General features: G+C 40.0%; 1 protein-coding gene across 1 annotated transcript in view; it reads left to right on the top strand.

The window, feature by feature from the left end:
- RSAD2 (radical S-adenosyl methionine domain containing 2) overlaps positions 1 to 15,247 on the top strand; it is a 20,799-nt gene extending 5,552 nt beyond the window's left edge. Inside the window, exons 3-7 of the mRNA XM_011960946.1 lie at positions 3,916 to 4,145; positions 7,175 to 7,324; positions 10,662 to 10,694; positions 12,739 to 13,640; positions 13,773 to 15,247. Of these exons, the coding sequence (XP_011816336.1) occupies positions 3,916 to 4,145; positions 7,175 to 7,324; positions 10,662 to 10,694; positions 12,739 to 12,903 (578 nt within the window). The 3' untranslated portion in view covers positions 12,904 to 13,640; positions 13,773 to 15,247. The remainder of the gene's footprint in view (positions 1 to 3,915; positions 4,146 to 7,174; positions 7,325 to 10,661; positions 10,695 to 12,738; positions 13,641 to 13,772) is intronic.
- Positions 15,248 to 15,857: the final 610 nt, after the last annotated feature.

Genomic DNA, 15,857 nt, shown 5'->3' with positions numbered 1-15,857 from the left:
AAAAAAAAAAAAAATCAGGTTTGGAGTAGGTTTCTGAAGTAGAACGGACATGACTTAGTGACCAGTTGTTACAGGTGGGGAAGGGGAGAAGATCATGAAGGATGTCAGAAGTTTTTAGTTTTAAAAACTGTCTGGATAGTGATTCCATTCATAGAGATCAGGACTAATATGTTTACAGTACATGATAAATGTAGGTTGGTTGATTATACTGGAATATTTTCAAGACATCTAGGAGTATATAACTAAGAGATAAACCACAAGATGTACCTGGAATTTAGGAAGAAAGTAGACAAGTAAACATTTAGAATTGATTAGCTCACAGATAGTTGAAGCTATGGAAGCAGAATGAAATCTTCCAGGAAGACTGCAGAGAATAAAATAAAAAGGACAAGTGAGAAAGGAAGGAAAATTAAATGTAGAAAGTAGTGTCCGAATCTCATGTAGTATGGAAAGCACTGACTGGTTTTAGAAAACCTGAGTTTTCCATCTGGTCATTGTCTAGATCCCTAGCCATGCTTCCTCAGACTAATTATACTTAACTGTTCATGGCTTCATTGGTGTACATGTGCATGAAATGAAAAAGCTGGACTAGATCCCTTTGGGCTGTTAAATTATTTGGCCTTGGTATTTATGACTATTATGAATAGTTATTCGTGTTAATTCTTGAGGTAATAGACTTTGTATTTCTCAAGTGTTAAATTGCCAGATTTTATTATATTGGCTTTAATTCTGGCTTTAAAAAAATAATACTGTTGGCTGGGCCTGGTGGCTCATGCCTGTAATCCCAGCACTTTGGGGAGACCAAGGCAGGTGGATTGCTTGAGCCCAGGAGTTCGAGACCAGGCTAGGCAACATGGAGAAACCCTGTCTCTACTAAAAATAGAAAAATCAGCTGGGTGTGGTAGTGTGCACCTGTAGTCCCAGCTACCGGGGAGGCTGATGTGGGAGGATCACCTGAGCCCAGGATGCGGAGGTTGCAGTGAGCTGAGATCATATCACTGCACTCTAGCCTGGGCCACAGAGCGAGACCCTGTCAAAAAAAAAAAAAAAAAAAGGAAACTTAGCAAGGGCTTGGAAAACATTAGCTCTTCTTATATGGACTGTCATGTTGGGAAACAGGTATAACCTGTTACAGTACAATTCTCTGTTCTTGTTTATATGAGCTGTTCAAGACTTGAAGTCTTTCCAAGAGAAGCTGCATTTATAATCTGTTGAGGATGTTGCTGAGACATCTCTGGTATGCCATCTGTGATGGTGCGGACATGGACTGTGGGGGAGGGACGCTGTGGATGTGGGTTGGAGGGTCCATCTGATAAGGGTTAAGCAGGTAGAGAAGAGTCAAGGTGTCAGGTGCAGGTGAATCAGGAAAGGCCTACAAGGCAGTGTGTAAAACCGAAACGGTAGTGAAGGGAGGCACTTTGTCACACAGGGGGTCTGAGGTTCAAAAGTGAACTTTGGGAACCATACTCAGAGAGAGAAGAAAGAAACTGAGGAAGCAGTGTGATGGAGAGTACCTGGCAGGATTTTCTGGGTAGGTTCCCAGCCAGTGCCCTTCCTCCAAGATCAGTCATCCAGGATGTCCTTGTGGTGTGCAGATCAGGGGCAGTGCTGCACATCCAGGTCGAATTTCTCAGGCTTGTGAGAGAAAGTGGTATAAATTAGTGAATTTAGAAGCATATAAGAAAAGTCACTGTCAGCAGCTCGGAGACAATAGGAAAGCACAAAGACTGGAGAACGGGAAGCATTGTGCCCTATTCCTATAGTGCATGGGTGGAGAGCCAACTAGGAGGTTTCATTGATTTTTGTGCAGCAAGATAATTTGGATGATCCTCAGATTATTAAACATAGATCAAAAATAGACAATTATAAATATTTGTAAATAATTAGAAATACTTTTAGGCATTGTGAGGAACAAATGTGTATAGATGCTTATCTGGCCCATAAGCTGCTAATTTTCCACCTCTGGCTTACTGGGTCGGGGATGGGTCTATGTGCTTGAGTGGATGAAGAGAGCTGTTTTAGGACCCCACTGCCTCTCCAAGTTTGGTAATTTGCTAGAAGGACTTCCAACACTCAATAGCCAGCTATACTCATGGCTAGGGTTTATTAGAATAAAGGATACAGAACAGAAACAGCAGGGTGAAGACATATATCACCAGAGTCAAGACAGTCCAGACACAGGCTCTGAGTCCTTCTCCATCCCAGGCCTCACAGGTTGTACTTTCTCTCTAGCAGTGAACTACAGAGACATAGCTGGAATGTGTTTGCATAGGAAGGTCAATTTGAGTCTTTGAGGCTTTATACAGGGCTGGTCATTTATGCACATGCTGCTATGTAACCAGCTATTGGAACTGAAACTCAGGACCCCAACAATGCAACCAAGGAAGTCGTGGATCTTGCTAAACAATCCTGAGAAGTCTTGACAAGTTGATTTAACACGCCCCATTGCCCCAGGTTTATACACCTCACCATGATATGTAGAATGTTGTAGTCGCCATATATGCAGGGGTTGGCCAAGATTCCACCATGGTTCCAGGTTCTCCTGGAAAGATATAGGGACTGAGCAAACGGATCTGCTCCATTAAATCTTTCTTCCCAAGAGCTCTGGCAAGGAAAAGCTGAGAACAGGAGGATAGTTATCATGGACATATAGCAAAAGTTGGAAAGGGGCAGAATATAGCAATTGACTTACAGATCCTCAGATGACTTGTCTGACTTTAGCATGACTGATAAGTCTCTATGTTTTTGGTTTTGAACTTAATTTCTGGTCTGTTTGGAGATCAGGTGCTCAGTGACTTGCCTTTTCACGATGTGATATGCCATTAGGAATTTATCTGAGATCAATTTTTAGAATGTTTTGAGTTGTTTTAAATCATGGACAGTTGCCTTATTCTGGCTCCAGTTTATGCTAGATGTTTTGAGGGCATATGTTACATATGGATAACATAAAATTAGCCCAAAATAGGAGTCAAAATGACTCTTTTTGTAATACTAGAGGATAGCTGCTTAAAGAGTTTTTGGAATTTCCAGCTTCCATAATTTGAAAGTAATTTTAAGAAAAGCAGTCAACTCTTAAAAAGTCACAAAACTAGGAAAACTCTGACTTAATCAACTGCAAGGAGTGGCTCAGCCATCGAGAATGCCTGTACTTAAGAGATAAGTGGATAGCATGAAGGAGCAGAGGAAACTGGAGGGGTAATAAGAGAGGTAGAGCAGAAACTAGCATGACAGAAGCCAAAGCGAAGGTAATTGTGAACACTTTCTGTACTCCCGAAATGACATGGTATCACAGCGCTTCACATACCATGTTACAAGGAGGGGTCTGTTTACACTTTATTCCCACACCAGGCTTCCCTTTCTCTTGGTTTTCTTGGCATCTGACACAGTTGCCCCTGACATCACCTAGAGTGTTTCTAAATATTTAGATGATGAATCAACTATCAAGGAGATGGCCAGAAGAAGCTGATGAACTTAGCAAAAATACTAGGGATCTTCAGCAGAGCAATTTTATCTGTGTGATGGAAAGAAAAAGAAGTAAATTTATAACTGTTCATAAATAAGTCTATAAGCATCCAAATATATCTACCTGCCTCGGAAATTACATACTTTGTATGCAGGAATAAATGAAAAACCTGATATATTTAAATATATCAGTAAGTGATCACACACATACATGTGCAGAGTTTTCAAATAATCAACTAAGTATTTGCATCCTTATTTTACATATATATTTAGTTTTTCAAGTTTATTTGACACAAGAAGAAAGTATAATTCATATCTCAGTGAGTTTTGTGGGTATAAGGAAAAGTGTCTTTTTAAAAATTAAAACAAGATATATTTTATCACAAGAGATATAATAGCCTGAGGGGCTTGATGCTTGGATAGAAAAGTTTTTAAATGATCATTTTCCCTCAGGTGAATATTTGGATATTCTCGCTGTCTCCTGTGACAGCTTTGATGAAGAAGTCAATGTCCTTATTGGCCGTGGCCAAGGAAGGAAGAACCATGTGGAAAACCTTCAAAAGCTGAGGACGTGGTGTAGGGATTATAGAGTCGCTTTCAAGATAAATTCTGTCATTAATCGTTTCAATGTGGAAGAGGACATGACGGAACAGATCAAAGCGCTAAACCCCGTCCGCTGGAAAGTAAGTACACAAGGTTGCTTTTGCTGATTTCCTTCAAGAAAACATTCAGGAATGACTTTTTTCAATGAAACTGAAAATAATACTGACACAAGAGAACTCTGGACCTCGCGAGCCAGTCCAGAAGTCAGGTTCTTGGTCTTTCAGCTCTGTTAGACTTAAAACTACTTTTCTTTGCCTTACTTCCCGTTTCTGAAAACCTGAAATGATTTCCTTTGCAAATATTGTGAGGATAAACGTAAAAAAAATATCCTCAGTGCTTGGAAATGTTTGGAAGAATATGGTCATAGAAAGCCTACATTTCTTTTTAAAACTCTTGGCTTATGAATGGACAGATACAAGTTCCTCATAAATTCTGATGCAGTGAATTTCTAGAAGACATTAGGGGTAAAGTCATCCCCAAGTTGTAGCAAAATGGGACCTTTACTCCCAGATTCATGCTTTAGGGCTGGTGCCACTACCAGCTACTAAAAGCCTAAAGTCCACACACATGCAAGCCAACTCCACATATGCAGCTCCCACTGTGTGCAGACATGCATGACTAAAATCCCAGTTTTCTACCTTTGACTGCTTGTCAGAGTCAACTCAGGAGGCTGTTTAAAAAGCAGTTTCTTGGGCCTCATACCTGCTGTCCTGAAACAGGGCCTGTGGTGAAGGCAAGCATAGCAGGGAGGGCTTGCACAAACATGTATTTCTAACAAGCAGTCCTGGGGACTCTTGTATAGCCACCCAGCGCCTGTGTCTGAAGCCCAGCATAGATGCAATGAAAGATAAGATGCAGAGCTCAGTGCTAGCACAAACACACAGAAAGAGATGTGGGAAAAGTCACATAATAGAAAGCTATGTGTGCTCTCATACCGTGAGATGGCAAAAGAGGCTGAGCTTAAGCGAAGGCTTCGTGTAGGAGGAGGCATTTGGCTATGCTCTGAAAAATGGAAAGAATTTTCATAGGTGGCAAAGACCTGAAGAAGAAAGCCGCATCCAGACTAGAGGGCTTGCCTGCACAAAGAACAGGTTTTCCTTCAAAGCTGCCTTGGCTGTTTCTTTAAATCCCATGTCAGCATTCCAGATAGAGTTAGGGAGGAGGGAAAGGGATATTCTCTCATTTTCCTGAAGCTGTCCTGTAATATGTGGAAATGGGTTAGGGATAGCTGGAGATGCTACTTTCAAAAATTTTTAATAGGTATGTTGAACTTGAACTTTTGGTTACATGTATAAGGCCATGAAATGTCAGCCTCATTTCCAGGTGTAGAAGGAACTGGAGAAAGGTAAAGAGAGAGGTCTGATAGGAAAAACAGGAACATGGTCCACCAGGAAGGCAGAGGCTCCAGCTGGAGGGCTAAGCTACCTTAGAGACGTTGACTTTCCTGCCTGCCCCTCTCCTGTCCCCACCTCTCTCCTCTGCCCCATGTTTTCTGTTACTGTCTTCCTCATTGCTGTCTTTTGGCGTCCTTTTTTCAGATGTGTAAGTATTTTTTCCCCAAGCTTGGTGTTCTCCTATCTCGTGGCCTTTCTCTCAGATATTTTGACTCCTACACCGGCTTCCATTCATCTGATTCACTCTAGATTTGCCATCAAGATCCTGACTCTTTTGGTGGAAGGCTAGCTTCTGCCTGTTTGGAAAACCAGATTGTTGATATATGCAGGCTTCCAGTTGGTGTAAATTGATGCTCCTGGATCAAGTGCCTGTTCTTAGTCCAACCGTACATTGCACTCAGAACCTGGTTTCCTGAGGCTGCCTCCTCCACCGTGAGGCTGTGGGCTGGAAGGTGTCACCAGCCATGTCCCCGGGACAACAGCTCTGAGCATGTGATTGCTCATTGGGAGGCTTTGTTGTGACCTGTAGGCTTGCTCCAGCAGCATGGCAGGAGGGAGCTCCTTCTACTCGTCCATGCCCAGTCCCACACCTTCAATATTGTTCCCCTTCCAGCTCCTACAGCTTGGTTTTCTCCTGCAGAGGCCCTTCCATTCTAGCTGGCTGATTCTGGAGTCAAAGTCCCTGGGAAAAAATGCCCATGATGTATGTTTTCTTTGATAGTCAAGTCTGCTCATGATTCAAACCGACATGGAAGGGCACTCCCTCCCTGCCAGGCCTCTCCTTACCCTGAGCCTGGGTGGGGCATGGGGATGGGTGACGACCCCTCCCAAGATGCTCACAGTCTTTTAAGGAAGAAACCATGAAAGCCAGTAGCAAAGGGGACAGTGGAGGCAAATATCAAAAGACCGAGGAGCAAAAAAGAAGGGGAAAAAATAAAGAGTGAGCAAAAAAGGCAACATTGAAGTGTTGACAATTTCTTCTCATCTGACTACAGTGGCATCTGAGTGGTTCAGATGATGATATTAGTGAAATTCTGTGTGGAATAATCCTTTCCATGGAAACCCTTTAGATCTGGGCTTGTCCTGGCTGTGTCTTGGGTTAGCTGTCACCCTTTGTCACCTTGGGCAAGTCTCTTCACTTCTTGCCTTTTGTAGGACTGGATTTTATTTTCAAACGATGGTAGTATGTATAGAATAATACACTGTACACACTCATACATACACGTTTGTTCACTTAAAAGACTGTCAAAAGAGAATATTAATGATTTTGAAAAACTGTTCTTAGATTTTAAGTGAGAAACAGACATACACTAGAGGCTTTCATAAGAATATGTTAAAAATCAGCAGAGAAAACAATGTTTTTAAAATGTGTTTTTCTTGGTTATGGGATTACACATGATTTATTTTTTATGCTCTTTTATAGTTTATATTTGTTCAATAAATACCCATTATTTTGTCAGAAAATATAAAAATCAAACATAATCTAGACAAGTTTTTGAAAGTTTATATTTTAAGAATGTTTGTGCTTCTAACAGCATGTTCCTAAATTTCAGGGCTAGCTTTCATTTCCCCAAATTAATATTTCTCTAGAATGTTCCTCAGCTCACAGAGTTTTCTTTACTCAGAAGAAATAAAGCTTGAAAAAGGGGAGTGAGGTTTGGGGGAAAACGTAATGGAAAGCTCTCTGCAAAGCTAATGCTACCATTGCCTTTCAGGTGTTCCAGTGCCTCTTAATTGAGGGTGAGAACTGTGGAGAAGATGCTCTAAGAGAAGCAGAAAGATTTGTTATTGGTGATGAAGAATTTGAAAGATTCTTGGAGCGCCACAAAGAAGTGTCCTGTTTGGTGCCTGAATCTAACCAGAAGGTTGTATAAAGCAAAAGTTGTTTTATCATCATACATTCAGATTGACTCCCAGAAGGGAAGTCTGTCAGGCAAGGGCCCCACATCCTGTTATTTTAGAGGGTTCCGTGGTGAGAAATGGGCGGAGCGCCCTGTCAGGGCAGATCGGGCTGAGGGCTGCCATTGGCTCTGCCACCTCCCAGCTGCAGGGTCTTTGGAGAGCTTCAGCTTCTCTATCCATGATGGATACAGTGGTGCTTTGCAGATTATACAATTGTACATAGATTCATGTAGATATTCTTTATGTATGATTCATATATGTATAAGGTCCCTATGTGTCATACATGTATGACATAGCCCCTAAGCATAGAAAGAACTAACGAATACCACTCTATTGATATCAACATTATCACTTTATTTAGTTGAATAATCTCTATGTATAATTTTGTTATGTTGCATAGAATATAGAAGAAATGTTTCCTGTTTAGTTTTCTAATGGAATGACAATTAGATCCATCCCATTAGCACAAATTTCATACACAGATAAAACAAGGTTGGCCAAAGCATATCTACACTGTGGAGCTCTCAGGTATTACTAGAAGCAGGGGATCTAAAGATGTGTTCTAAGAAGCAACAGAAAAAAAATCCATTAATAAGGAACCTCTTTATTAATGAAAGATACAAACTTAAAAAAAAATTATGATAGTATAATTGAATCCATCAAATTAAAAATATATGTCATACATATCATAAAATTAAAAGTGAAATATGTTAACATGTTATACTGAATTGTATAAAATAAAGTATTATATATAAAAAGTTACTTAAATCAATAAGAATCTATTAACACCAAAAAAGCAAAACATGCAATGGACATAAATAGTTTACAGAAGAAAAGCAAATGGTGAATAAACATTTTAAGGGCATTTCATATTGTCTATATTCAGAGAAATACAAAATAAAATACGAAGCATAAAGTTGCAGTAAGAGGCAAATTCATGTTGTTAGCAACAGTATAAATTATTGCAACTTTCCTAGAAAATGAATTGCTAACTTTATAACCTTTAAAATAGCCACATATTTGAATTTAGAAATTCTACCTTAAAACATGAAATATTCACAGATGTAGAGAAATATTTATGTAAAGATATGTTACTGCAGTATTAAGAATAATACCGGCTGGACGCGGTGGCTCACGCCTGTAATCCCAGCACGTTGGGATGCTGAGTGGGGTAGATCACGAGGTCAGGATATCGAGACCATCCTTGCTAACACGGTGAAACCCTGTCTCTATTAAAAATACAAAAAATTAGCCAGGCGTGGTGGCAGGTGCCTGTAGTCCCAGCTACTCAGGAGGCTGAGGCCAGAGAATGGTGTGAACTCAGGAGGCGGAGCTTGCAGTGAGCGGAGACGGCGCCACTGCAGTCCAACCTGGGCAACAGAGCGAGACTCAGTCTTATAAAAAAATAAAAAATAAAAGAAGAATACCAAAAAAATTAAAGATAGCCTGTCATTCAGCATAAAGAGAATGAGTAAATCTGTAGGTTCACAGAATGAAATGTTACACTGACTAACAAGCATATTCCAAACATTTTTAAGTGACGAGGAGAAATTCTGATACTATAATAGTAGGTACAGATAAAAAACAGTATGCAAAATTAATTTGAAGTTTAATCCTAATGTGTAAAAAAAAGTGCATCTTTACATATTTCTATGGTTATCTTGGAGTAGTGGAATTATGAGTAGTTTTATTCACCTTTTTAACTTTTTGAACTTTAAAATTTTGTAAGTTAAGTATTAGTTTTATTATTTTAAAAACAGCTTCTCCATCTGCCATCTAAAAATACACATACAGGAAAATCTCTACTCCATATGCTTAAGTAATGCTAGGAACTCAAAGAGCAGACATTCATTCCTTATGTTTTAGACTTCTGAGGCTCTAGGTAAATGGTTCAAGTTTAAAAGGTAATGTTGAAGTGAACACGAATAAGAAAATCCCGGAATGGCGGACAGGATGACCGTGAAAAAGAAGAGAAAGGGGGTAGAGAAGGTTTTCCTCTATGCACTGTTTGATTTTTTAAAACTCCATCTTAATTAAATAGTTAATATGACATTAAAGAAAATCTGGCTGAGTACCTCCTTTGTAAGAGGGATTGTTATCCCTTTGGCTCATCACCATTTTCACTAATGCTTCATGAGCCAGGTTTTATCATCTCCGTTGTATACACCAAGAGGCCGAGTGGTAGGTGCTCATTTACCTGACTTGTATTGGGGCAAAATCTGAATTTTGATGACCCCAAAGCCCATGAACCTTTTAGCCAGTTTGTTTCAAACTTCATCAAATCACCTGGGATCTTGTGAAAGGGCAGACCCTTACTCAGTGGGTCTGAGGTGGACCCACCACTCCGCACCTGGAACTAGTTCCCAGATGATGCTGATGCTACTGGTACCCCACTAGACATTCAATAGCAGGTCTGCTCCTATCCCTGCATAGGAGTTGGCAAATACTGGCCCCAGGGACGGGTCTGGCCTGCCACCTGTTGTAGTACAGGATGCAAGTTAAGAGTTGATGAGGGAAAACATCAAAACAAGAATCGTATTTGTGACCTGTGAACATTATGTAAAAGCTGTTTTTCTGGGCCCATAAATTAAGTTTCAGAGGAGCTCAGCCAAGCTATTTTTCTTATGTATCATCTGTGGTGGCTTTTGGGCTGCAAAGCACAGTTGATGAGTTGTGACAGACTGTGTGGCCTGCTAAGCAGAAAATATTTGCTATCTGGCCCTTCACAGAAAACAATTTTGCAGACCCCTATCTACAAGAATAGGGATAGAAGGAATACCTTCCCATCAACAGTACTGGTACAGCTTCTCCATACCTATAGAAGGCAGAACTATTGACAACTAATGTTAGGGTAATATTAAAATCCTCAGGTAAATCCACCTTTTAGCTCCCAAAAGTAGCATTCAAGAGTTCTGCTTTATAAATTGAAAAGGGGGAAAGTAGATACATGGTGGACACAGTCATTGGAAATACCACGTAAAGAAGAAAAGGGCTCTCCCAAAGTGTGAAGGGATGGGGAAATTGCCTTGGAGCTCACTGTCAGGGAAGCCTTCGGGATGAAGGTTCTGATGTTTGACCTTTTCAGCAAAGAGCAGAGAATCCAGGCCTGCTGTGATCTGTTGGAAACCGAATGCACACAAACAGAGCCTTGTCTTGCGAGGGCCATGCCAAAGGCAGCTCAAGGGAAATGAGAAATGCTGGATCCAAAATAATACAATGCAAACACTCCAGGTGGACAGTTGAGCTCACATACTGAGAAATGCACCTGAAACTAAATTTGTATTAACTTCTCCTTTGCAGATGAAAGACTCCTACCTTATTCTGGATGAATATGTGAGTATTTCCAATGAGTTATAAAATTATCACTTAACTAATTAATTAGCAGCAGTGGCAGAGTTGAGTTCCATAAGCATAATTATCTGGTACCTATTTGTCCTTCTTAATTAGCACTTCACAGTTTGATGGTCAGTGATTACGATTATGCCAGAGCCCTCACTTCTCAGGGTCAAACGTGGAGCTAAACACTGGAACAGCACAAGCTTGAACCCAGGTCCCAGCATTGATTTGCACTGAGCACCACGTGATATTGTCTGCCATATAGCTATGCATCCGTGGATGTCACATGGAACCCGTTATCACACACAACAAAGTCATCTGTTATGTAGTCCTGGGCTGGAGGCTCTCCTGAGATAGGGCATCCAGCCTACTTTGGAGGAAGGCCATATCACTCTTCTCATTATCTTGGAGAAACCAGACACAGCCAGCTTGTCTTCTGATTGATAAACCTTGGCTTTGGTAAGGAGAGGCTTATCGTTCTGCTCCAAACACCACTGATATTATTCCTACCCCCACTGCCTTCCAAAGGAAGAGGGAGACCCACACTTCCCAAAATTGAAAAAACAAATCACTTCCCCCTTTCCTCTGTCTTTTTTTTTTTTTTTTCTAGAGCTATAACCTTTGCCACTCTTTCTAGCAAAGGACAAATAAGTCCATTTGAAGACGTATTTTTAAAAAATGAGCTCCAGTCACCGTGAGTTCCATATTTAAATTGGATTTGTTTTTTGGAGAAATGCTTACTTCATTTTTGGTGTTTGTTTTTCTTTTCTTTTCTTTTCTTTTTCTGAGATAGGGTTTCCTGTCATCCAGGCTAGAGGGCAATGGCACAATCTTGGCTCACTGCAGCCTCAGCCTCCTGGGTTCATTTGATCCTCCTGCCTCAGCCTCCCAAGTAGCTGGTACTGCAGGTGTGCACCACCACACCCAACTGGATTTTTATGTATTTTTTGTAGAGATTGGATTTTGCCATGTTGCCCATGCAGGTCTTGAACTCTTGGGCCTCCCCAAATGCTGGGATTCCAGGCATGGGCCCCCATGCCCACCTGGTATTTTGTTATTTTCAAGTTAACCAATCATTGTTTATAGCCATTTCATTTCTTAACAATATAAGCTTTCTTAATAGAGCGTAAGGGAAAAGATGATAAGGAAAATACTCAGTTTCTGGGTCCAAGGTAGAGAGGAAAATTCGAACAATTTGTTTTTGGCGTGGAAATTATTATGATTGACTAGGGATTTTGACCAGCATCCCTCAACAAACTAGCTAGTCTCCACATATTTGGAAAACACATAGTTGAACCAAAATTTGCTTTTACCAATTGAATAACATTTTGCTTCAACAAGTATTACTTGTGCTCCTACAAAACACTCAGTGTAGGTCGTAAGGAGTGTGAAGAAATCATTTCTGCCTACAGAGTAGAATAGGACAGAATAAAACAAATGAAAATGGATGGAATAAGATTAAAACAAAGAGCCTTAGCAGGTCATAGAAGACTCTTGTTGATCTGGCATCTGCCTGCCTCAGCAGCGCCTTTCTTTACATCCTTTCTCCCTTTCTCAAAACAAGACTTTATTAATATTTACGTGTGTACATGCGTGCACTTTATACATGCACATCGTTTCTATTCCAGAAACACCGTCTACCTCCAATTTCCCCAGTACATCATGCTATATCACACTTCTGTGCTTTTATGATTCCATTCCCTCCAATTTAAAATCTCAACACATAATTCAGATGTCAGCATTTGGGGAGGCCTCTCCTGATTACCCCTTCCCCCAGTGGAGCTACATCTGCCCCTGCGGAGTGCATATCATTCTGTTTATCGGGGCGTCTACTGTGCTTAGCCCAGCCTCTTCCACCAGATCATGAGCTGGTTGACTAGAGAGATGGGGTCCAAGGGGTTCAATATCAGCCACAGATTTCAAAAAATATCTGTCGACGTGACTGGAATATCAAAAGCTATTTGGGATTAATACTTTAGATTGAATTTTACAGGATTTATCACATGGAAATATATACCAGTTTCTGTTACGAATTTTCTAGATGCGCTTTCTGAACTGTAGAAAGGGACGGAAGGACCCTTCCAAGTCCATCCTGGATGTTGGTGTAGAAGAAGCTATAAAATTCAGTGGATTTGATGAAAAGATGTTTCTGAAGCGAGGAGGAAAATACACATGGAGTAAGGCTGATCTGAAGCTGGATTGGTAGAGCGGAAAGTGGAACGAGACTTCAACACCCCAGTGGGAAAACCTCTGGAGTGACTACCATTGTCTGCAGTACTATCCCGTTGGTATTTCCCAGTGGCTGAAAACCTGATTTTCTGCTGCACATGACATCTGATTACCTGTGGTCACTGAACACATAAATAACTTGGATAGCAAATCCTGAGACAATGGAAAACCATGACCTTTACTTCATTGACATATAACCTTGTTGTTATTGAAACAGCACTTCTGTTTTTGAGTTTGATTTAGCTAAAAAGAGGGAATACACACAGGAATAATGACCCCAAAAAAGCTTAGACAAGGTCCCTATACACAGGACCTGACCTTTAGCTCAATGGTGCATTTGTAAGAAATAAGCTCTGGTGATATCTGTGGGGGCAATATTTAATTTGGATCTGACATTTCAAACAGTGTTTATTGTGATTTCTGTATTTCCATTTTGAAGCCATTTCTTGTTCCAGGTTTGTTTGTTTGACAGAGTCAATATTTTTTGCTAAATATCCAGATACCAGTTTTCACATCTGAGACATTATGAAGTATCTGCCTCAATTATTTCTGCTGGTTATAATGCTTTTTTTTTTGGCCTTTATGCTATTGCAGTCTTGTACTTTTTATTGTGAAGTATAGAAATAGTCAACAGATGTTTCCAAGAACATATGATATGATAATCCTACCAATTTTCAAGAAGTCCCTAGAAGGAGATAACGCATATTTACATGTGTACATGCATGCACTTTATACGTGCACATCGTTTCTATTCCAGAAACCACGTCTACCTCCAGTTTCCCCAGTACATCATGCTGTATCACACTTCTGTGCTTTTATAATTCCATTCCCTCCAATTTAAAAAAGGGTGCAGCCCTGCCCATGGTGGCTGTTCCATGAGTGCTGGCTACCTATATATGTGTGTGTTCCTTTCTCTTCAAAGATCCTGAGCAAAACCAAGATACGCTTTCCATTTGATGATGGAGTTGACATGGGAGCAGTGCTTGTACTGCTTTGTTCACCTATCATTTGGCCACATGAGGCTGTCAAGCAAAAGAATAGGAGTGTAGTTGAATAGCTGGTTGTCCCTATGTTTCCAAGAGGTGATGGCACATGGGTTTGGCATAAGATATCCTAAAATCACGCTGGAACCTTGGGTGAAGAAGAATGTGAGCAAGAGTAGAGAGAGTGCCTAGATTTCATGTCAGTGAATCCATGTCACCATATCATGTTTTTGAATGAACTCTGAGTCAATTGAAATAAGGTACCATCTAGGTCAGTTTAAGAAGCGTCAGCTCAGAGAAAGCAAGCGTGAGGGAAGATGTCACGTAAACTAGATCAGGGAACAAAATCCTCTCCTTGTGGAAATACCCCATGCAGTCTGTTGATATAACTTAGTATCTTATTGGCTAAAAAATAATTTCTTATCATTGTTTCAAAAAAGCAAAATCATGGAAAATTTTTGTTGTCCAAGCAAATCAAAGGTTATTTTAATTCAGCTGCAATTTCAGTGTTCCTCACTAGGTGGCATTTAAATGTTGCCTGTTGTCATTAAATACCATCCAGAAATTCTGCTTCATAATCTGTTTTCAAGACTTGGTGATTTTGAAAGTTTTGGTTTTTGTGACTTTGTTTCTCAGAAAAAAAAAAAATATTCCTACTTAAATTTTAAGTCACTATAATTCAATTTAAATATGTGCGTGTCTCATCCAGGATAGGATAGGTTGTCTTCTATTTTCCATTTTACCTATTTACTTTTTTTGTTAGAAAAGAGAAAAATGAATTATAAAGCTGTTCCCCATGGGTTTTGATTGTATCTAAGCTATGATGACCTTCATATAATCAGCATAAACATAAAATAAATTTTGTACTTAACATGAATGCACTTTGCTGATCCTCACGGCACGGTGGCTCACGCCTGTAATCCCAGCACTTTGGGAGGCTGAGGTGGGTGAATCACGAGGTCAGGAGTTTGAGACCAGCCTGGCCAACATGGTGAAACCCCGTTTCCACTAAAAATACAAAAATTAGCCAGGCATGGTGGCATACACCTGTAATTCCAGCTACTCAGAAGGCCCAGGCAGGAGGATTGCTTGAACCTGGAAGGCAGAGGTTGCAGAGCCAAGATAGTGCCACTGCACTCCAGCCTGGGTGACAGAGCAAGACTCCATCTCAAAAAAAAAAAAAAGCAAGAGTTCAACTAAGAAGGGTCACATGTGTGAAAGCCCCAAGGACACCGTTTGATATACAACAGGTATTCAATCAATGTTATTTGAAACCAAATCTGAATTTGAAGTTTGAATCTTCTGAGTTGGAGTGAATTTTTTTCTAGCTGAGGGTAATGAAATAAAACTATAAGCTATGTTAAATACAGTTTCAGCTGTTTTATCCACTCTTATTCACGTGCCACGCCCACCCCCCTCAACCCCCCACCGCTGCCTAATGCACTGGCAGGATTTGCAAGGCCTTAATGTTTAAAATATTCAGATGTTAATTTCTCTTAAAGGGGAGAAATAAGGACTTCTAACATTACAATAAATTCAAATTCAGTCCATATAGTGTTTTGCTTTATATTTTCAGTTTTAAATGTGAGTGTTAGTTTTGTAAAACACATTTAATTGAGAAAGCAAAAGTATCTTACATGTTAAGGGAAGATATTTTACATTGCATTTAATTATTTCTTTTTTTAATCCAAAATTTTATTTGACCGTGTTTGTTTAGAAGTGACAGTATCGTTTCTTACATTAACTAGAACTGGAGCCTGGAGATAGAAAATAAGTCTAGTTACATAAAAATTTTAAATGTATGCACATTTGAATTTATCAATTATGAATATGTACACTCTACACAACGAATTGTGGAGAATAATGAAAGTAGCAAACCATTGTATATTTCAAAGTAATTTCTAGCGCATATATGTGTGTGTGTGTGTGTGTGTGTGTGTGTGTGTGT

Source organism: Colobus angolensis, unplaced genomic scaffold (assembly GCF_000951035.1).
Source record: "Colobus angolensis palliatus isolate OR3802 unplaced genomic scaffold, Cang.pa_1.0 Scaffold53, whole genome shotgun sequence".
Lineage (NCBI taxonomy): Eukaryota > Metazoa > Chordata > Mammalia > Primates > Cercopithecidae > Colobus > Colobus angolensis.
Note: the sequence above shows the minus strand (reverse complement) of the source record. Positions and strands in the feature narration are given on the sequence as shown.